This window comes from Myotis yumanensis, unplaced genomic scaffold, assembly GCF_028538775.1.
Source record: "Myotis yumanensis isolate MYYU_CA2020_CCGP unplaced genomic scaffold, mMyoYum1.0.hap1 SCAF_4, whole genome shotgun sequence".
Classification (NCBI taxonomy): Eukaryota; Metazoa; Chordata; class Mammalia; order Chiroptera; family Vespertilionidae; genus Myotis; species Myotis yumanensis.
The window spans coordinates 63529093-63551081 of NW_027223755.1; the positions used below are offsets into that span (position 1 = coordinate 63529093).

General features: G+C 42.4%; 1 protein-coding gene and 1 pseudogene across 1 annotated transcript in view; one reads left to right on the plus strand and one right to left on the minus strand.

Annotated features, from left to right (window-relative positions):
- The first annotated feature begins 9413 nt into the window (after positions 1 to 9413).
- The window catches only part of MAN2A1 (mannosidase alpha class 2A member 1), a 161775-nt gene continuing 149199 nt past the window's right edge, over positions 9414 to 21989 (plus strand). Inside the window, exon 1 of the mRNA XM_070412430.1 lies at positions 9414 to 10207. Coding sequence (XP_070268531.1) covers positions 10073 to 10207 — 135 coding nt within the window. The 5' untranslated portion in view covers positions 9414 to 10072. The remainder of the gene's footprint in view (positions 10208 to 21989) is intronic.
- LOC139008129 (small ribosomal subunit protein eS27-like) lies at positions 19865 to 20193 on the minus strand (annotated as a pseudogene).

The following is a 21989-nucleotide window of genomic DNA, read 5'->3' on the forward strand; positions in this document are numbered from 1 at the left end:
GCTGAGCAGAGTGGTTAAGTTCCTGAAATTGGAGCCAGATGGATCAAATACGAGCTCTGCTACCCAACTGTAGATTTGGGCAACTTGGTAAAGGTTGGGCCTCAGTTTCCTCATCTATAAAGTAACAATAGTAAAAGTGTCTCTATTAGAGTGCTCTTGTGGGAGTTAAAGGAAATTGTCCATGGAAAACATTTAGCCTGGCTCTGTCACATAGTAAGTACTAAAACTAAGTGCTATTAAAGAAACAAGTCATATACATTACATTGGGTTTTTAATATTTCTTTATAAAAGAAAGCTTAAGTCCTTCAAAAATGTGAGTTTCCTAAGCCATTGCCATCACTTAAGAAGTTCCCATTTGGTTTTTCCCAGTAACAACTCTTGGCATCCACCACTAACCAAACATTAGTTCAAATGTAAGTATGCTTCCCTAAAAATATATCTTAGTTTTGTCTGTTACTGAATTTGATATAAGTGGAATCACATGCACACATGTATGCACATATGCACATGATATCACTCTGTATTAGGAGGCATGCAATCTAAGGCTTGGTTTTGTTGTGATGAAAAAGATTTGGGGGAGCAAGCATTTGAGATCTTGCTTCCCAGCATGTTGTCAATATGGCTCAAATAAATTATTATAAAAGTTTAAAAAATTAAAAGAAAAAGCTTTGGACAGGAAGTCAGAAAACGTGGGTTTTAGTCCAGTTTCCATGAGACCTTGGGTAAATCTTTTTGCCTCTTTGGGGCCTCCATGTAAAATGTCTGGATGTGTTAAGTGTCTTTGAAGCTTTAGATTACTAAATTGTTAAGTCCTTCTTTTTGATTAACATGAAAAATCAGAGCCAAAGAGAATCCAGAGAAAGTTCTGGGGCCTGCTGGAAATATGCCTCCCTTTCCCAAAAAATCATGTCAATAATCTTGTCAGCAAACAAAGGGCTATAGAGAAATGAAAGTAATGATACTACATTACAACCAATTTTCCTGTTTCTGATACATACAAATTTAGATATATTATCAGCTTTATCATGTGTGTAGAGCATGTTTTTCCTAGGATAAATCATAGCCACAAAGATTTTAATGTCAGTTTTGAACATTTTATAACCTCCTGTATTATATTTAAAATATTCTGTATAAATATTGGTATTTATCCCATACTGTTCCTGGTAAGTATTGCAGGTTGTCTTACTCAATGTCCATTCCACCCTCTTCTTATGGTGACTTCATAATGCAGAGACTTACAGTGGTTCTCAACCTGTGGGTTGCAAACAATGAAAATACATCCTACATATCAGATATTTACATTATGATTCATAAAAGTAGCAAAATTACAGTTATAAAGTAGCAACAAAAATAATTTTATGGTTGGGGGTCACCACAATATGAGGAACTGTATTAAAGGGTCATGGCATTAGGAAGGTTGAGAACCACTTCTAGTCACTAGAAGCTTAAAACATTCCCTGGACACCTTTGCACCTAGAGCTATGGATTTGAATTAGGTTTATCAATTAGATATACTCATGCAAGATTTAGAGAACATAATAGAAGTTTTCCTCCTGACCACTTTTGGCTGTATTTCTTTTATAATAAAGGTCATCTGAATATTTTTCTGCATGGTGTTCCATGGTTCATTATTTAACCCCTGGAAAACAGTAAGCAGTTGTAGCAGTTGTAACAGCAGTAGCTTTTTGATTCCACCTTCTATCATGAGGTTAAATTATTGAATCCCATGTTCCAGTAGTCCTCAGCAGTAATAGCTCTACTGATACACCAACTCTGTACTAAAATGGAATCATTGATTCTTGGAGGGTCAGATTTTAATTCACTTCTTCAATCCTGACATGGATTTTTATAAGTACCCTCTATTTAATACTTTCATACTTAAAATACCTAAAATTGTTTCTGTTTGTTTACTTTGAACCATGACTCTTACACATCCTAAATGTTATTTTGAAAAACCCATTCACTGTAACACAGGAATAAAATACCATAACTCTAGAATGTTGTAGCAGGAAGAGAAGGAGTTTTGAAGCCAGAAAAAGAAAGCTATACCATTTAATAGCTATGTATCCTAAAGCAAGTTATTTAACCTCTATGTACCTAAATTTCCTTATATACAAAGTAAATATTAATATATTGATCTTGTAGAGTTGTGAGAATTAAATGAGGCAACACAAGTAAATTACCTAGAATAGACTGGTCACTCAATAGTGTTCATTTCTTTCTATACCCATATTGTACTTCCTTTACTGACTGAAATGATTAATAAAATAATTTTGGGGAAAATTCGTTTTAAAGGACTTATATAAAAAAACAACCACCTTATAGGAAAAAAATATTTAATTCTGATTCACAAAGATAAGAGGAGTAACTTTAAATGCAGCTCGAGAGCAAACTTCTGTTATGAGCCAGTGTAACCCATTCTGAGTACTACCAATTCACCACACCTGGTGGTTCAAGACCCAGATAGTCATTAATTCATTCAACAAATATTAAGCCTCAGCATTGCTAGACACTACTTTACTCATTAAGATACAGTAGTGAATTAAAAGGTCCCTGACTTCCAGGAGCTTGCATTCTATTGGGAGAAACAGACATAATCCTATATAATAAAGAGGTAATAATCAAATTGACCATCACACCCTCCCACAAGATGGCCATGCCCATGTCGTCACAAGATGGCCGCCACAAGATGGCCAGCAGGGGAGGGCAGTTGTGGGTGACCAGGCCAGCAGGGGAGGGCAGTTGGGGGTGACCGGTCCTGCAGGGGAGGGAGGGCAGTTGGGGGGGACCAGGCCTGCAGGCGAGGGCAGTTAGAGGTGACCAGGCTGGCAGGGGAGGGCAGTTAGGGACGACCAGGATGGTAGGGGAGGGCACTTGGGGGCAATTGGGCCGGCAGAGGAGCAATTAGGCTTCGATCAGGCTGGCAGGGAAGTGGTTAGGGGCAATCAGGCAGGCAGGCAGGCAGGTGAGCAATTGGGAGCCAGCAGTCCCGGATTGTGAGAGGGATGTCTGACTGCTGGTGGTGAACCGGCAGTTGGACATACCCCGAGGGGTCCCAGACACCCCCCCCCGCCCCCAGCCAGTGCACGAATTTCATGTACCAGGCCTCTAGTAAATCAATAATTTCAAATAGTGAGAACCATAAAGAAAAGGCATGCTTCCTTCTTCAGCTCTCTTTCTCTTACCTTCTCAGCAGTTTCTTTTTTTAAAAAAATATATTTTATTGATTTTTTACAGAGAGGAAAGGAGAGGGATAGAGAGTTAGAAACATCGATGAGAGAGAAACATCAATCAGCTGCCTCCTGCACACTCCCTACTGGGGATGTGCCCGCAACTAAGGTACATGCCCTTGACCGGAATTGAACCTGGGACCCTTGAGTCTGAAGGCTGACGCTCTATCCACTGAGCCAAACCAGTCAGGGCCTCAGCAGTTTCTTATGTTATTTGACTCATCCTGTGCATGGCAATGTCAAGATTATCTTATGTAGGTGAGTAGTTTCAGGATTTGTGAATAGTCTGGGGCTTATTACTGTTTCATGGATACAAGCAGAAGACATAACATGCCTGGATTAGAGACAATGAAGCATGTAAAAGCAGCATAAGCATGATGTTGATACTAGTTTCCCATATCCCCCAAATCTCATTGATTCTAAGAAAAGAAGTCCAGGTGGGTGCTGCATATACAGTGCATTTCTGTCATAGACAAGAAATACTAAATTTGGGGAACTTACTGCTTTTATAGTGTTTGTTAACCAAGCCTACTCTTTGTTTGGGAGGAGATATTACTTGGTTGCTCAAGGTTGCTCATTGCAAATGCAACTGTCAGACAGAACATCAGTAATGAGTATTTAACACCTTGCATTCGTAGCATACCCAGAGAAATGTGTAGAAATACTCAGGGCCCTTGGTAGACCACTTTTTCAAATAGGTAGAGTGGAGAAAATGATTGAACTTTCCATCTTTTATAGTTTATTCAATCATAATTATAAAATTTCGTAAAGTTCTTAGAACTTTGTCCATACCCCTTTCCAACTTTTCAATTGTTACCAAATATAACCTGACACTCTTATATAGATCCTCTCATCACTGAAAGCATGGAGCTCTGACTTCCAGAAACCTCACCCCAGGCTCTTTTCCTGTTCAAGATTAAAGTGAGTGCTTATTCTAACAAACCTCCATGTATTTATGTGGGTAGGGAAAAGGACACAGTATGATATTTTCCCAGCCCTGAGCACTTCTTGCGTGACCATTACTCTTGCATGCTGGTGAATGAGGCCTTCCTGGATCATCCTCACGTCCACTTTTCTTGGGACTCTCAAGCCATAGACAGCTGCCTCCTTCACCTTTATAAGCATAGAAAAATCATTCTTCCTTGTCCCTTGTCTATAGAGTTATCTAGCCACTCATGTAATAAATTTCACTTTGCCTCAGAGGTGAGGCCTGGGGGAGATACAGTGATGGGGATTAATAGCTCTGGTGGAGAGAATCACTCTGGAAAAGAGAGGAAGAGGGCAAGCACACAGTTCTTATTTACTAGTACTGTGAGGTAATAAGAAATCTTCTTCTGAACCAGAACACCTCATGGATAAAATGAATAAAGATGAATATTGAAAACACAACACTAGGCAACTGAAAAGGGTGATAACATAAATATTTCCAGACCATGAGATAGTTATAACAAATACCTGGTAATATTTGAAGAGATACAATGTTTGAGCTTCATTGTGTAGAATGAGAATTTGCTGGTGGACAAGACAGCTGGAACACATTCCAAACATAAGTAATTATACCAAGGATCAGAGGTGCACCTTTGTTCAAGTTTTTATAAAATTGGCCCTTCCTTCAAAGTAATTTACTTCCATATGCCACAAAATTGTCATATTATATTGATTTCATTAGAATAAGACACTTTACTGCCATATTCTAGAAAATAGTTCTAATAACTATAAAAATTGACCTCGAGGAGATGTTCAAAGTGCAGTTTATACAACCATACACAGACACTCTATGTGCTTGGCTCATTACAGAGAAAGCAAATTATTCAGCATAACTAGAGTGAAGATTATGTATAAAAGAGTGGTAGGAGACAAAGACTGCATAAAAAGACAGAGGTCAAAACGTGAAGAAACTTAGGGTCCATAATAATGTGATTAGAATAAAATCTGAGGGTGCTGGGAAACTATTGATAGGTTTTAGGCAAGAACATGTGATAGACATTTTAAAAATATCACAAACATGGAATATTGGAAAAGTGGTGACAGTAGGACAAGATTAGTCAGCAGACCTAGTAAAGATACACCAGATGATAATGGGAACTGGAAAGGATGGAGAGAAGGTTGATTTCTTCTGTCTCAGAGGGGAAGGAGGTCTTCTTCCTTTCCACAGTGATTCTCTCCATCAGAGTTATTGGTCCCATCACTCTGTCTTCTCTACCACCTTGATTTTTCACTTAACTTTTCTTTTTCTTGTGTCTCCAATCTCCCTCTCACTCCTTACTCCATTCCTGCACCTTTTGGTTGCCCTAATATGTCAAAGTTTCATTTCTGCTCACTCCTATTTTTTGGCATGAGTATTTCCCTCTAACTTAGAATGGCTTTATTCACCTTTCAGATTAGGATAATCTTACCCTTTCTAACTAATAAGTGGTCAAGCAGCCTCTAAGCAGCACTGTGGTGGCTAGCACAGCCACAGGGACCACTACTGAGTTGCTATGTTGGTTTGCCACAGTTGCAGAGATTCAGCCAAGAGGATGGTAACAGGCTCAACTGGATTCAGACAATTACTACTTATACAACAAAAATAATATCAGCATGGTGTCACTTCCCCACATCTCTAGCCCCATAAAATGATCAAACTGGAGGGACCTGATAACAGAGTCAGGAGTAATGGGTTAATCTACTGAGAAGTCATCTAAACTAAAGCCAGACAGTTTCTAGATTTACATAAAAGCTTGTTGCTGTGCCCTAACCGGTTTGGCTCAGTGGATAGAGCGTCAGCCTTCGGACTCAAGGGTCCCAGGTTTGATTCTGGTCAAGGGCATGTACCTTGGTTGCTGGCACATCCTCAGTAGGGAGTGTGCAGGAGGCAGCTGATCAATGTTTCTCTCTCATCGATGTTTCTAACTCTTATTCCTCTCCCTTCCTCTCTGTAAAAAATCAATCATATATATATATATATATACATATATATATATATATATGTATATATAGCTTGTAGCTGTATTTGAAGGGGGGTGAAGATGGAAAGTCCTGTGCTCAACTAAGGAGATGGATGAGAATAAATTTTATGGCAGTCTTCTGCAATAAAGCCCCTCGAAAGAAGCTTATCTCTCCCTGGTCAAGGAGAAATTGCAGGGCATTCCAACAAGACTCTGGTCAGACTTGTCTGTCTGGCCTATGTTAAGACATGTATAGTTATGTGGTGGCTGTCTCTCAGCAACTCTACCCCTTGACCTTCCTTTGTTAGGGGGTGGGGCCACAACATTAGTAACAAAGAAACAGAATTTCCGGAGGATGAGGCCCAGAAATCAGGATTTTAAAAAGATTCCCAGGTGATTCTAATGTGCAGCCAAGGTTGAGAACCACTGGTTTAGACTGTTTTGTTTGTCAGGCAAGTATAGGCCTGATGTCCACATAACAAGTAGTACTCTATTAGGGTCATAAACTGTATTAGGAGTATTAAGTATCATTTATTACAAGGAGTGAGTCAATTTTGTGTCCCTGGTGATGGACACCAGGAGTTTTCCTTGATAGGAACTAAATAATTTCCGCATAGCAGGCTGGAGTGCTTTGGAAGAAACAATCTGCCTACCAGAGCCAGCTAGCCTTGCCATTGTAGTACGATGGCCCCAGGTGAACTGTATTCTGCTAATAGGTTTGTAGTTACTTCAGCAACAGCATTTTGCTGACATGGGGGTCAATGTTTGATTCTTCAGTGTTCAAAGGAACAGCTGTTAAGTTTTTGTTAGTAGGGTCAGAAGGGAGTGATAGATACAGCAATCAATTAAATTCAGAGAGTAGCTATGATCTAAGAAAAGTTTGTTTTTTTCTTAGAAGGTAGAGAGAGACCATGGGGACTGACAATAATATTAGGCTAGGGGGACATATTAACGTCCAGAAAATTAAACTTGTCATCTTGGGTGAAGGTCATCCACTTGTAAGGTCAACAGTCTTTAGTTTAAGATCTAAGGAGTAAGCACCCAAGCTCTGATATCTCAACCTCACAAACTCCAGGTCATCATTGAGTCCAAGTTGCCTTCAATCAACCGAGCAAGCTAGTGGCTACAGGTAAAGCGTAATAAAAATAAAAAGCTTATAAGTATTAACTATAATGGGGGTTAGAGTAATGAGGCATTCACTAGTGAAAAAGAGAACCATAGAAAATATAGATATAACAGTTACAAGGAGCTAACCTTAAACTAATCTTTGAGCTGAGAGAGAGAGTTCCCCAAAAGAAAACTCCCCCAGGCCTCCCTCCCTCCCCAGGCTAAGAGCCAGCCTTCACTGGAAAGGGAACAGCCTGGTTCACTGAATGGCAGAAAACTCACTAAGGTGTCACACCTTCACAACTTGTTGAAAAGCTGCCCTCTGGAACTTGCTGCAAAGCCTGTCCCTAGCATGCCTGGAAAGCTCTTCATGGGATAGTGTTGTAACTGGGAAATTAGAACCCCCCATGCTTTTGACATTGTTTCTGTAAATGCTGATTCTGACTAATACGTAGCTTATAAACAGAATGTTTGAATCGGAATCCTAGGACCTAACTTCAGAAGGTACAGACTCCGACCTCCCGTCGTCCCAGCTCTAGGAGAATCTGACCTTCAGTGGTAACAGCAGGATCACAGAAACCACGAGGCGGCCGCCATACCGTCACTGGGCCAGTTTCTAGGCCCTGATCAGAATGGGCCGTGCTGCTCTGCACACGGAGAGCTTTCCACCCCTCTTCCCTCCATCTCTGTTCCGTTTAGGACCTTGACATCTTCTCAGGTAGCCGACACCTGAGCAAATCGCCTTCCTTTTTCACTGGCGCCGGCTTTTGTGGCAACAGGTGGTTATGGAGTCTCACTTTAGTAAAGTGGTTCTCAACCTTCCTAATGCCGCAACCCTTTAATACAGTTCATGTTGTGGTGACCCCCAATTTCATTGTTACAAATTGAACATCATTAAAGCATAGCGATTAATCACAAAAACAATATGTGATTATATATGTGTTTTCCGATGGTCTTAGGCAACCCCTGTGAAAGGGTGGTTCGATCCCCAAAGGGGTCGCGACCCACAGGTTGAGAACCGCTACTAGACACTACAAAAGCACCCGAGCTGGGGACGCGGGAGGAAACGGCTGTCTCGGCATAAGAGCAAGTCAGGTAGGCTGCAAGGGTTTGCCTACCAATACACCAAACCCGGGTAGCACCCCCACCCCCACTTCTTTCCTCTACTGTCTCCTCAGCACCCTCTACTGACACAGCTTCAGCCCTTGCTGGCAAAGGGAAACTTACTTTAAAAGGCCCAGATGCATTTACACAGCACAGTCAAAAAAGGGTGAATTTGAAGGCAATACATTAACACCTGGCCTACGCGTCACTTCGCAGGCTTCCCGCACAGATCCTGTAGTCGGATGTCTACCCCGCCCTGGCGCGTGCTCTGGCAGCCTGCTGCCCCTCGGGGTTCGCCAGGAAGCCACCAAAAGCAACGCAAGAAGAGATGAGTCTGCACAGAATTTGGAACTCATTTCTTCTCTTCTTTCCCTACAGCTCCAGAGTTCCCGTCCAAGGCACGCGAGGACCGGGTCTTCAAGGACGGGAAACCTGAACAGCGACAGGGCGCTGGGGAGACGGTTCAGCCCCCGTGGAACGTGGGCAGCGGGCGCCTGGAAGCCAGCCTCCGAGGGCCTCAACTCCAGCGGCGCTGCCTCGCAGTGACGAGAGCTGCCCGAGGTCTCCCCACAGCCCCGGCGCAGGGCGGCAGGCGCGGGGCGGGCCCGGCGGGAGGCGCGCGGTGATTGGACGCTGGCGGCCCCGCCTCCTCATCCCGGCGCGTCGGTTAGGGGCGGGGCCGGCCGTCTGCTCCTGCTCTCGGGCAGCGGGCGCCTATTGACCCAGCGGCAGCCGCGCCGCCGCCGCCGTCTCCTCCTGCTAGTGGCGGGCGGTTAGGGACGCCGAGGGGCGCTGGAAAGCCAGCGCTTCCTTTCGCAGCTGCCGCCGCCATCTCCACGTTTGCGGAGCGGGAAGGAAGGAGGGGACTTGCGGCTGCAGCTGGAACGGGCTTCTCTCCGGGGATAGTCCTCTCCTTGCTCTCCTTTTCCTCCTCCGCGCGCCACCGCCGCCCGCCCCCTACGCCCTCTCATCGCAGCCCTAGTTGGGGAGCGGAGAGGAAGGGGCGGCGGGGGGCGGGATAGGCAGGCGGGTGGGCGCCCGTTGGGGGGCAACTCCTGCCCGATCCCCCCGTCCTCTCACCCCGCTTGCTTCCCGACCCGACCTCAGCTGCGGCGGCAGCTGCAGCAGGAAGGGGCTTAGTTGAGGGCGGCGGGGGCGGTGCCGCGGAGGCGGGGCCGGCTGTCCTGGTGCTAAGTTGTGGGGCCAGGCTCCTCCCGACCCGAACCTTCACCCCTCGGCTCCTGGGACCCAGCTCCGCGCCATCGGCCCCGGAGCCGCCCAACCCACACCTTCTGGGCGAGGAGGACACGCCTGCCCTTTGCGGAGAAAACTTTTCCTGCGGACTCGGTCGGGCGGCGAAGGCAGGAAGTCCGAGCGGCGACCTCTCCACCGCCTGCCCCGCTCGGCCTGCCGGGTGCCGGCACCGAGCTCGAGATTAAGTTTTCCGGGCCCTTTCCGGACTGGAGGCGGGTCCCGCGTGGGGAGCGACGCCCAGGGAGGGCGGTGGGCCGGGGCAAAGGCCGAGGGCGCGTGGCGGCGCCCGCGAGAAGGTGCGGAGCGTGGTCGGGACCCGCATCCGCAATAGAAAGCGAGGAGAGCCCGAGCTCGGAAGTGGAGGCACCTCCGGCGGCCGCTTCCTAGAGAGTCCACCTCCCGGCTCCTTTGGGTGAAGACAGAGCCCTGGCCCCGAGTCTCCCGGGGAAAATGAAGTTAAGCCGCCAGTTCACCGTGTTCGGCAGCGCGATCTTCTGCGTGGTGATATTCTCGCTCTACCTGATGCTGGACCGGGGTCACTTAGACTACCCCAAGGGCCAGCGCCGCGAGGGCTCCTTCCCCCAGGTAAGCCCCGGGGGTGCTGAGTTCGAGGGGGTGGGGGGGCGTAGTTACCCGCCGCTCCCGGCCCTCTCCCTCCCGCGGAGGCCCCCCGCCGGGGCTGGGCGAGCCCGAACTGGATGGAGGGAGACTCCTCCAGCCTGTCTTTGCCGCGTGGGGATGGCGGAGCGCCTGCTCCTCCCCGGCCGCGCCGAGTTAACAAAGTGCCGGGCGGCGTGCCCCGGCGGGACCGCGCGCGGGGGCAGTGGCCGGGCTCCTCCACTCGCGCTCTGGCCCGTGAGGCCGGCCGGCCTCGGGCACCTGCCGGCTGGAGCGCGGGCGCAGCGCCATCTGACCGCCCCGGGGCAGCCCCTCGGCCCGCGCGGGGTTAAGCTGCACAGGCCCCGAGCGCGCATCCAGTCGCGGAAGTGGGTCCCGCAGACCCCGTCGGCGAGGTGTTTTGACCCCACCCACGCTTTAGAAATAGACAAAAGTTTAGTGGGTGTTGCAGTCCAGGGTTGGTTTTAGTGTCGTCATTCTTCAGCGATGACATCGGGTTGGTTCGGAGCAGACGTGGGAGCCTAGCGGGGAAGCGCGTGTTATACCCCAGCCGGAAGCTGTGGGGCGCTCAGCCCTGTGCCCGGTGGTCGAGTTGTCAAACGAGTGGGGAAAACGACCCCTCTTCAGTCTTTTATTTAAAGTTGCTAAGAATAAGCAAACGGAGAAGGATGCCGCGCCGCGTGTATTTTCGTTTCTAGTTATTTGCCACTGACCAGGACACTAAGGAAGTTTTAGTTGAACTGGGTATTGTGTAGTATCCCCTGTAATGAATGAACCCGAGAAACTCAAAAACCCTGACAAACTGATCCGACAACCACTTGACTAAGGGATAGAGAAACGTGGAAGAGCAAGTTGACGTGTCAGTGAGAGAGAGAGTGTGTGTGTGTGTGTGTGTGTGTGTGTAACACTTTAAAGGACCAAAGAATACATATCCTTGTATTTGTTCTTGTGATATGTTAGGGCAAAAGGCTTGACTTTATTTGAAATTAAACTACTAACTTTACCTGAATTATTATAGAAGTGAAAAAGATCTCCATATGGATGCTACCATTGGTTTAGAACACGCAAAGTATTTTGCAGGTATAAGGTAGTGAAACTCTTGTCATAAACAGATGTATCAAAAATTGTTAAAGCTTCTGTTTCTTCTAAGTACAGTAGTTTGATAGGGAAAAATATGGTGATATATATATATATATATACACACACACACACACACACACACACACACCATGGGGTATCTTTAAATCTTGAGTTTAGAGTTTGTTTAGTGCTTGTTAAGATTGGAAAAAAGTTTTTAAAAAGATACACCCTGTGAAGCAAGAGCAAAAGGAGGAATTCTAGGCCTTGTTTAATATTCTGTTTAATAATTTTGGGGCTCATTTTACTGTAATTCCTCCCCACCCCTACCCCCAGTAACCTTATTTTAAAAATTTTCTTCATTACAGGAAAAAATCATAAAAACTGATAAATTTAACTTAAAGTGTTATCTTGAATAAGGTATTTGGGTTTGGTTTGATGATCACTTGGAAATGATTTTTGCAAACATCTGGGGCTGCAGTTGACAACCTTGACATTTTACTGTTGCTGAAGAAGTGAATGACTCATTCAGTTACTGGGACATCTCAGGCAAAGTTAATCCAATATTTTAATATACAGCCCTAGTCCTTGTCAAGGGGCTGAATTTCTGCTTAGAGTGTAAAGCATTTCATGGCAAATGACAGTGGCTGCTAGAAGAGAAGGCCCTGTGTGTTTTCTGTTTTGTGTGCAAGAGGAGAGGGTTTGGTAGGTGGAGTTTTTTGTATTTAAGGGTATGCTTCTCAGATTTTCAGTACTAGATTTCTGTGCAGGAAGAAGGCACTCTGCTGATTTAGTTTCGGAGAGCCACTAAATCCCCAAGCAGGTGGACAGGATAAACCTGATGTAAGCCTAACTTGTGTATCTGATATCAGTCTTCCATGATAAAGTCTATTTCCTTACCATCACCCAGGAGGTAAGGAAACTGAGGCACAGGGAGATGAACTTGTCCAAAGTCACACAGCTAAAAGCTGAGATTTGAATAGGCGGCCTTTGGGGTCTATGCTGTCAGCTGCTGGCTGTACTGTCTCTTAGTAATCCTTTATCTACTGTTAGGCCCCAGCCTACTTGTAGAAAGACCTGATGGGGAAGCCAGAGAACATGTTGCTCCTTAGCTTATGACTGTTATATTTTTAAATGTAATTTTTATTATGAAACCCTAATTAATATGCTCCTTTTACTGAACACTTAATACTTAAGATTTATACCTCCCCCAGAATGTCTTCTAGCTCTCTTCAGAGCCAAACATTGTAATGAAAATCATTATGTAGCCCAGCATCCAACATTGACTTGATTATTTATTTATTTTTTTACTACTACTATCATATAAACCTTAATTTGATGAGAAAACCAAACAGCAAAACTTAGATTGCAGTGTATCGTAGTACTCTGTTGTGGTTGGCTACAGAATTCCTTAGTTATATTAGAGCCAAGGTAGGCAGGCACTATATGTCATTGATGCAAGTGGAGTGACTTATCTAGGAAGGGATTGAACTCCTCTGATTTGTCCCTTTTAGTTTCTTTCAGTTAATATGGAACCTTCAGGAAGATATATAGTCCATTTTATAAGATATGTTTTAAAACCATCCTAGATTAAGAGCAGTCTATTTTGCTGTTATTCTGGCTTTCACTCCTTCCTTCCTCCCACAACTCTGTGTTTCCCACCACTTGGCCAGACTCTGGGGCAAAAGTGGGCCCAATTCAGGGTGCTTCAGTTTCTCCCACCCTAGAGCAGCTGCCTGCTTCTAAGATAGTCTTTGGAAGGCTTTCCCCCTGTGCTCCTGGGAGGAATTTCTTTGAGGCCTGGAGGCAACAGGTGGCCTTGTCTGTTTTAGCATATGTACATATTTCAGGGTTAATATATATCAGCTAGAAAAATTAACAAAAATTCAACTCTGAATGAAAGGCTGGCAAGGGCCTAATGCCCTAAAGATGATGTTTTGAGGTAATGTAAGAATTCCAGCAGCTAGAAAGGAGAAACATTGTCAGGGTCTTTCTGAAATGCTTTATCACTTCTTACAAGCATATTTCTCAAGTTACATAGGATCAACTGTGTGTATAATATGATGTCTTTTGTTTGGGTCTGGAGAATTAAATTAATGAGCCAGGTTTTGTATAACAAATGATCAATCTTTAAATAACGAGTATAGCATAGGACCATAGGGATTAATAGTAACTTTTGGGACTGATGAGAAATATGAAAATGAAGTTTCAAACTTTATTATTGTACCCAGATAAAGTGAGAATGTCTTTACGTAAGTATTCCATTGAAAGAAACTGGAAAGTGGGGACTATTGTGCCTTTTGGTTTTTTAACTTTTATTGTAAAAGTGTAATACACATATAAAAATAAGCTTAAACGCTTTACATCTCTAGTACTTTTTAAAGAGTCCAACACAGATGATGTTTAATAAAATTTGACCTCCATTCTCCAGTTGTTTTATCTCGCTTTAAGAAATTTGTGAATCTTTAATGATAGGTAGAAAAACATGATCTTCCCTGCTTCTTCACACTCCAGTGCGCTCTATCTAAACTGTAGCACTTGTTGCTGGTGTTTGGGCAGGGGTGTATATGGGAGCTTGTTTCATTTTGGGGGGTACAATGTTTGAGATCTGTGACTTTTGGGGAGGGGTGGAACTTTGACAGTGGTGGCAACCAGGTTTTTAGGAGGAATGCAAGAACTTGAAAGCCTCTGGCGAGGCTGGTCTCCTCTACCCGCCCCGCGTCCAACAATCCTGCAGGACTCCTCCTGCCCAGCACGTTTCACTAACACTCAACTTACTTCCTATACACCCTTGGGACAAACACTCGTGACTGCATCTGGTCTGAAGGTTTCAGTTTATTATTTCTTAAATTGAATTGAATGTGTTGTTCCCAGATCAGCACTGCTGTCAGGGCCTAAACAAGTCGGTTTATTTGGGGATGTTGCAATCCTGTTTTGCAGGAGATTTTCTGTTACTCATTAGCATTAAGGGATTTCTGGGTTGTGGAAAAAACATTGACTAAAATTACCAATTTTATTTGTTGTTTTCACTTTGAGTCAGCTATCGCCTTTTGTGATGGCTGTTAAAACTTTGGCCTTTTTTGACAGATGGCATAAGTATTGAGATTTTCCTAGAAGGAGTAGTTCAGTAGCTGCTTCTGATCCCCTGCTTAATTATTAGCTTTTTTTTTTTTTTAGTCCAACAGTCTGTTTTTGCTTGTTGTTCCCTCCCTTCCATAGAGAGCTTTAAGAAAATGGAAGGATATTCAGCAGCTGCGACATGATCTCTGGTTGCTGGATCATAAAGTCATTGCATTTTGACCCCGGCTGTCTTGGTGGTCAAGTTCATAGTAGCATAGCATCTGCTTTTCCAGTACATATAGAACTAAAGAGGGGAGGAGGAACTCTGAAAGAGTGAATTTTGCTTTTTTTCATAGTTGTCAAGAGGAAGCAGACTATTTTAGCTAAAAGGGGTTTCTCTTTCAGTAGCATATTTCAAGCCATGCTGCTAATTTTAAGGTTGAAATCATGCTTAGGATCAAATAAGTGCGAGGGTTAATTGTATTGAAATGGAGTTCAAACCTAGTATATGAAACCTAGTTTGAGTATTGCTAAATTTGCCTTAAAGCAAAGTAAATCCTTTGCTTTAAATACACTCATTTTCTTGAGGTCATAACATAGTTTTTTCTGTGAGATGCTTTAATGTTGTTAGTACTTTTATGCCGACAAGCATATAGTAGTTATCCATTAAATAGGTGTTTTTTTTAAAAAAAATTTGTTACTCCTCACCTGAGGATATTTTTTCCATTGTTTTTGAGAGAGAGAGAGAGAGAGAGAGAGAGAGAGAGAGAAAGAAAGAAAGAAAGAAAGGAAAGAAAGAAAGAAAGGAAAGAAAGAGAGGAGGAAGGGAGGAGGGAGGGAAGGAGGTGGAGATAGATAAAAATACCCGTTTGAGAGAGACATATTGATTGGTTGCCTCCTGCACCTGCCCCAACTGGGATAGGGAGCAAACCTGCAACCCAGGTAAGAGCTCTTGACCTGGAATCAAACCTGTGACCCTTCAGTGCATGGGCTTACGCTCAACCACTGAGCCACACCAACCCAGTAAATATTTTACGTTAAATTTTTAACTTTAACATGCTGTTTTCTAAAGAAAATATCAACCTTGAAGCACTTCAGCTTAAAATTCTATCTTTGTCTGCCTTACATCATCATTGCTATTGTAACATTTTGGTGTGGGGGCTGTCCTATGTGTTGTAGCCGCATTCTTGTCTCTACTCAGAATATGCCAGAAACACCTTTTTCCCTCCTTTCCCTCAGGTGTAGCAACCAAAAATGTCCCCAGACGTTGTTGAATGTCCTATGGAGCAAAAATCAACCCTATTGAAAACCAGTTTGGCTGCAGTCTATCCAAAAGCCTATTCTTTATACACTGCTCTTTGTTAGCATTTTGTGTTTTAGGAAGGAGTGATCAAAAGGCTTAATTTTAATACTCAAAAAGATATCTAGCATTTCTGGATGATTGAAATGTATCCTTTGTCTGGATGCCTAAAATTCACTTACATATTTAGGATTCTAATTGCAATATGTTACAGGAAATATGAGGGTAGATTATGTTCATATACAAGTTAAGGAAAAAATGGAAGATTATTATAATGAAATTTAATTTTTAAAAAATTGGATATATTTATTCTGAGAAAAGCATTATGGAGAAAAGGTGATGGTAGTTAGATCATCTTTCACTTTCTGCAAGCTGAATTAGAGATTGGCAGTAGTCCAGATTGTATTCCCTCTACTTTTTAGCACAGGAAGATAAGATATATTGATTAGTAACAAGGTAGTATGAAAGTCATATGTAAAAATAATTGGAGATATCTAAAATTTTCTTAGCAAGTTATTTCCTTTCTTCAGTGTATCATTGTTTTATGTTAATTCTAGTGATTCTGGTTATTGCATTTTCTATCCTTTCTTGAGATGAGAAAAAGCAGGGAAAGTGGAAACTAAGTGTGTGGAGACTTCCTCTATTCATTTCATTTTGTTCTAAATAGCCTTCTTTAAAGAAAGGGGGATGAAGGTAGGGTTAGGAAAAGAACAAAGTTCTTGGCAAATATCTTCCTTCCTTCCCTTTTGTCTCCAAGGCCTCTGGTCTTAAACTCTGCCTAAGTCAGCTGCCAAATCTAGACTGCCACCTTTGTAGGGCCACAAGGTAAGGATGCTTTGTATGTTTTTAAATGGTTAAATACTTTATGTCATATCCACAACTCATTTTTCTATGAATTGTGCTATAAGGGCAGGTGACCCACAAAGACAAAAATATTTTTTAAATGGCCCTTTACAGAAAATAATTCTCTAATTATTGGTTTAAACTGTATTTCTCTGTTATTAACGTTGGAGACTTGTAGTGTGGTTTGACCTTGAAGTAGAGATGGGTTAATTAAAAGTCTTATACTAGTAAACTGGTCGTTATATAAGCATTCATCAAATTTAGTTTGTTTTTTGGGCGTGTGGTTTGAAACTAGTGTTATCTACATGTTCATAAATTTCTAGGTATCCACAGAGAACTTTCATGCTGGATTACAGACGTGTTTGACTTGTTTAATTTGTTTTCTTCCTATCACCTGAAGGTTTCTCACTGCAGGACTGCTCTGGGACACAGGGTTCTAGGGCACGAACTATACAAGATTAATCAAGTCTCAAGATTGAAAACCATAACTTTATAATATTTGGATGTATAATAATTTATAGATAGACTGAATTGTGAACCTAATCTGACTACTGGGATTATTAGTAATCTATAGAGGGAGAGCCAGTGTCTAGGTATCTTCCTCATAAACCAAAGATCTGGGCCAGAATTTGGCAGTCTTCTCTGGAACCCTGAGGGCTGCTCAGCATGGAGGCAGAGAACTACAAGGATGTCTGAAAGGGCACTGGACTGCTATCCTACTTACCAAAAAGTAATTAATTTCTGCTCATTTTAATCCTTCTTCATGCTTCTTAAAGATAATGTGTGACTTTCTTCATTCCTTATGGCAGAGGCCACCATCCCTTTTTTGTCCTCAGAGATTTGCTGTCCTCATTAATTTGCTGTAGAGTTAGTATGAACAAAGTGGGGGTAATTCTTCTCATTGAGTGGTGTTACAACTTCTAAGTATATTTTCCCATTTTTAAATGTATGCATTTTTCACATGTAAATGGGTTTCCCCACTGGCTTCCTTTTCAGGTAGGTGCCTTAAGAGGTTCAGAGAAATTAAATGCTTTTTCCAAGGCAGAGCATGCCCCAAAATGTGTTCCAATTCCACCAGTGAGCTCATTGTTCTGAATCAGGAGACTGGAGAGCCAGGGAATTTGCTGATTTTTTTTTTTTTTTCCTTTTAAACACCTTTCCTCTAGCACAGCTAGTGTTTAGTTTTGTGGTGGGAAGCTCTTCTCCTTCAGGGTGAGTCTGTACTTTGGGGCAGAAGATGTCCTTTGAGCAGTTCCCCTCTGTTCCTTCATACCAAAGATGTAGAGAAATGTGGAATTTTGGGGCCTTGCCTTTGTCGTAGATTTAAAAAAAAAAAAATCCTGTGGAGCATTAGAGGATGGAAGCCTGAGAGTATGAATCATTCTCAGAATTATTTTCTACACACAAAAATTTGCATTTTTAGAACCCAGTGAGGTATTCTTTTTAATATTCACCAGAACCCCAGAAAAGTGGTAATATGAAAAAAATCAGACATAGGATTTTAGAGTAGGGAGAGTGCTTCCAGGTCTGGTAATTTAGTCTTTGGTTTTTCAGATAAGGACACTGCGACATGTAAAATTCAGAAATTTGCCCCAGATTTCAGAACCAGTCATAGCATACCTAAGACACTATAATTCAGTGGCCCTTCTCTTGTACTATACCCAGCATATATTTGAAAACTTCCTATGGGTTCAGCACTATGGAGATTACAATAGACATACTAGATACATTACTTGCTTTGAAAAGGCTTCCTGGTTTTTGAGGAGATATAACTGCCATTTGTGAAACAATAAGAGACAGTTAAGTGTCATTTAATGGCTCAATAACAGTTAAAGAAGTTAAAACAGTGCCTGGCATATAGTAAATGCTCAGTAAATGTCAGTTATTACCATTGAACAAATATTTATGAACAGAGATTTACCTATTATGTATTAGGCACTGTTGTAGGTTCTGGTTATACAGGAGCAAAAAATAAAATAAGACTCTGTGATCTTAATTCATATCTCCCCACTTTTTTGTGTGTGTTAATCCTCACCTAAGGATATTTTTTAGTTGGTTTTTAGAGAGAGTAGAAGGAAGTGAAGGAGGGGGAGAGAGAATCGAAATGAGAGAGACATGTTAATTGGTTGCCCCCTGCACGATCCCTGGCCCCAGATCAGGGATTGAACCTACAGCCCAGGTACATGCCCTTGACAGGGAATTGAACCCGCTGCCCTTTGGTGCACAAGGGGATGCTCCAACCACTGAGAAACACTAGCCAGGGATGAATTCATACTCTTGATAATAGGGCAAAGGTTTTGAAGGGAATTTAGAAGCAACAAAGTTATGGTTATGGCCCAGGCCAAGCTGACCAAAGGACATGGGGAAAAAGCTAGGCTTTTCTGATTGGGTAAGACTTTGAAGGGAGAAATAACATTCTGAATATGAATACAATGCTTTCAAAGGCTTAGAGTCATGAAGGAACCCGGAATCACAAGAAGTGAGGAGATTGACTTGGAATCTTTGTTGCATGTTAAGAGTAGTTGGGAAAACAGGGTAGGTAGTTTGGGATCTGATTGTGAATTACCCTGAGAACCACTCTGAAGAGTTATGAGTTAATAGAAGTAAACCATTTGAAGTTACTCAGTATACCAGAAAGCTGCTTGAGAAAAGCAGGACTGGAAAATTAATTTCATAGAAAATTTTAGACCCAGAAGACAGCTAAGAGTATATTCAATCTAGATTATTCTGGTAGCGGTGTGTAGGAAGACTCAGAAGCAGTAAGGAGCTGAGAATCTGTTGAGGTTATCCTATCTAATAAAGACAGAATATGCAAATTGACCGTCACTTCTTGACAAAGATGGTGGGGCCCACAGCCAATAAGGAGGAAATATGCAAATTGACGTAACAAAGATGATGGCGGCCAGGTCGGGCGCAGGTGCTCCGCCCCACCCCACCTGCTCCAGGCCTCCGGGCAGTGCGCGAAGGCGTTAGGTGGAAAGGCAGCAAGGCGACTCCGGGCTGGAGCGAATGTGGAAAGGTGGCTCTGGGCCGGAGCGAAGGTGGTGCCGGCACCCAGGGGAAGGAAGGCCTATTGCATAAATCTTCTGCATCAGGCCTCTAGTATAGACATAAGGCTGTAAATCCTTATACTAGTACTGAATTGGCTAGAGTCAAGAGGAAGAGGAAGTATGTGGCGACATTCTGTAAAAAGAAGCAGCAAGGCTTTCGAATAGATTTGATAAAGGGTTGGTTTGAGTCAAACATTTCTTCCACCTTTTTCCTTTGGGGTATTAGGAGACTGCCTGTACTGTTTGCAGAAGGGGATAGTTTGAAAGATAAGCTGGTTTGGAAGCCAAGTTCAGTTTCTTTTTTTTTTCTTTTTTTGTATCCAAAATGTGTTTATTGGAATGGTTTCCCACTCATCTTGATTTGAGGTGCTTTTAGTGCTGCTTCCTTCTGAAGAAGCATCCTTCTGTAAGCCTTACTTTTCCTCCTGTTGGCTGACAGAGAACAGTGGAGCAACCAACACACAAAACTACCGTTAATGCATGGCTAAAGATGGTGGTGATTTTATAGCATCCTGGCCATTTTACATGCATGAAGTAGGAATTGGGGCTCTGCACCAGGTGCTTCTTCCTGTGTTTCCTCTTCTCTTCTGGAGAAGGACGGAGGAATCCTTAGCGAGAGGCATATTGTGGGGAGGTCGTCATCGCCAGAAAGGCTTCAGTTTCATTTCTGATGATGTGAACATTAGTAGAAATAGCCAAGTGGGCTGGAATGCCAGAGTGAGAGATCAGGGAAGAGAGATGCTGATCTGGTAGTCATCAGTATACAAGAGTAAATGAGCTCACTTGGGACTATGCTTTGTGAGAAGAGAGCAGAGAGCCAAGTACATTTCTTATAGCCAAGAGCTCCACTTCTTATATTAAGATTATTGTGTAGCAGATGTTAATAAAATTAAGCAGCTTGTATTCAAATTGTCAGAAGCCAGATCGTTGATCAGCACACCTAAGAAAAGATAAATATATCATAAGGAAAAATTTCAAAGGATAATTTCAATAGGAAATCATTTTTTCTAGGCTTAAGAAAAGAAAATTCTTGTGTGTGTGTGTGTGTGTGTGTGTGAGTGTGTGTGTGTGTGTGTGTGTGTGAGAGAGAGAGAGAGAGAGAGAGAGAGATGGAGAAGGATAGATATTTAATTAAATATTAAAAGGCAATACCCGAAGTAGGGACCTCAAAGTTCAAGGTTATTCTGAAGTCAGATTTCTGAGAATATCAGAAATCCAACTGCTTCTTGTTTATGGTGAAGAAGAGTCCCTACTCTTTGATTGGTTGCTGACCACCCCCCCCCCCCGCCCCCCATAAACTGAAGAAACAAGAACTGTCTCTGTGCCCAGGCCACTCGTGAAAATTGTAGGGCCAAATGAGGACAACACTGGAGATTCAGGATATTTCTTGTGACTTTTATGGAGAAGATCTAACCAATAATTTCTTAAAAGAAGAATAAAAAGGTTTGAGAACCCAAGAATTTATATCCTTAACTCTTCTTTGAGGTGGATGGTATGACATTTAGACGTTTGCTATTATTGTAATTTTATGTATTATATAGTGCCTTACTATTGCACTGTGCTTCTGTGGTATTTACCAGGTCCCACCTTACCCTTGGGGAGCAATTGCTTCAGATGAATTTTTATAAAGAAAAGTCAGTAGGGAAGGACTTGTAAAACTATATAATCCTTGGTGCTTGTAAAGAGTTAGTTAGGAAATTCAGAATTTAGAGAGGGGTAGAAGGAGCTTATTGAGGAAATGATTGCTATATATAAGCTAATTATCTACTTAATACAACTCTGTTTTCAGAGGCTCCCCAAAACTATTTCTGTATGAAAAACCATCTTAGACATGTCAGTTGCATTTATTTAACAACAGGTCCTAAAATACAATATATGCCATTCATCCATGGGAGTTTAGATAGTATAAATGGATAGTGCATAATAACACCTTTATAAAAAGACAGGCATATGTCAAAAAATATAAGAAAGATGACCAACATAGACCAGCAATCATTGGCCAGATGACATATGACAGTATGACTGTGGTTCTCTGGGAATTGTTGCGGTATAAAAGTACATCTCATAAACTTCCATGAGTAGTCTTGGGTAAAATATACTGTTGACATATTATCTCAGAAGAGAAATACAGTAAAAATACATTTTAGAAGAAAAATCAGTATGGTTAAAAAAAACACACTTTTTTTTTTTGGCAAAAAGTATAAAGAAAATAATGTTCCACAGAACAATTTGACAAGTATTGAATTAAATATTCTATTAGACAACACTTAATTTGCTTAGCACTACTTGATGCAGTTATTAAATGTATTTGAAAGTAATAATGCTGCATTGTATGAAAATATTTTATAATCCAAACATTTTGCCTTATTTACAGGTCCTTTTTCTAATAATAGATACCTGTCTGGCAGAATTTCATTTA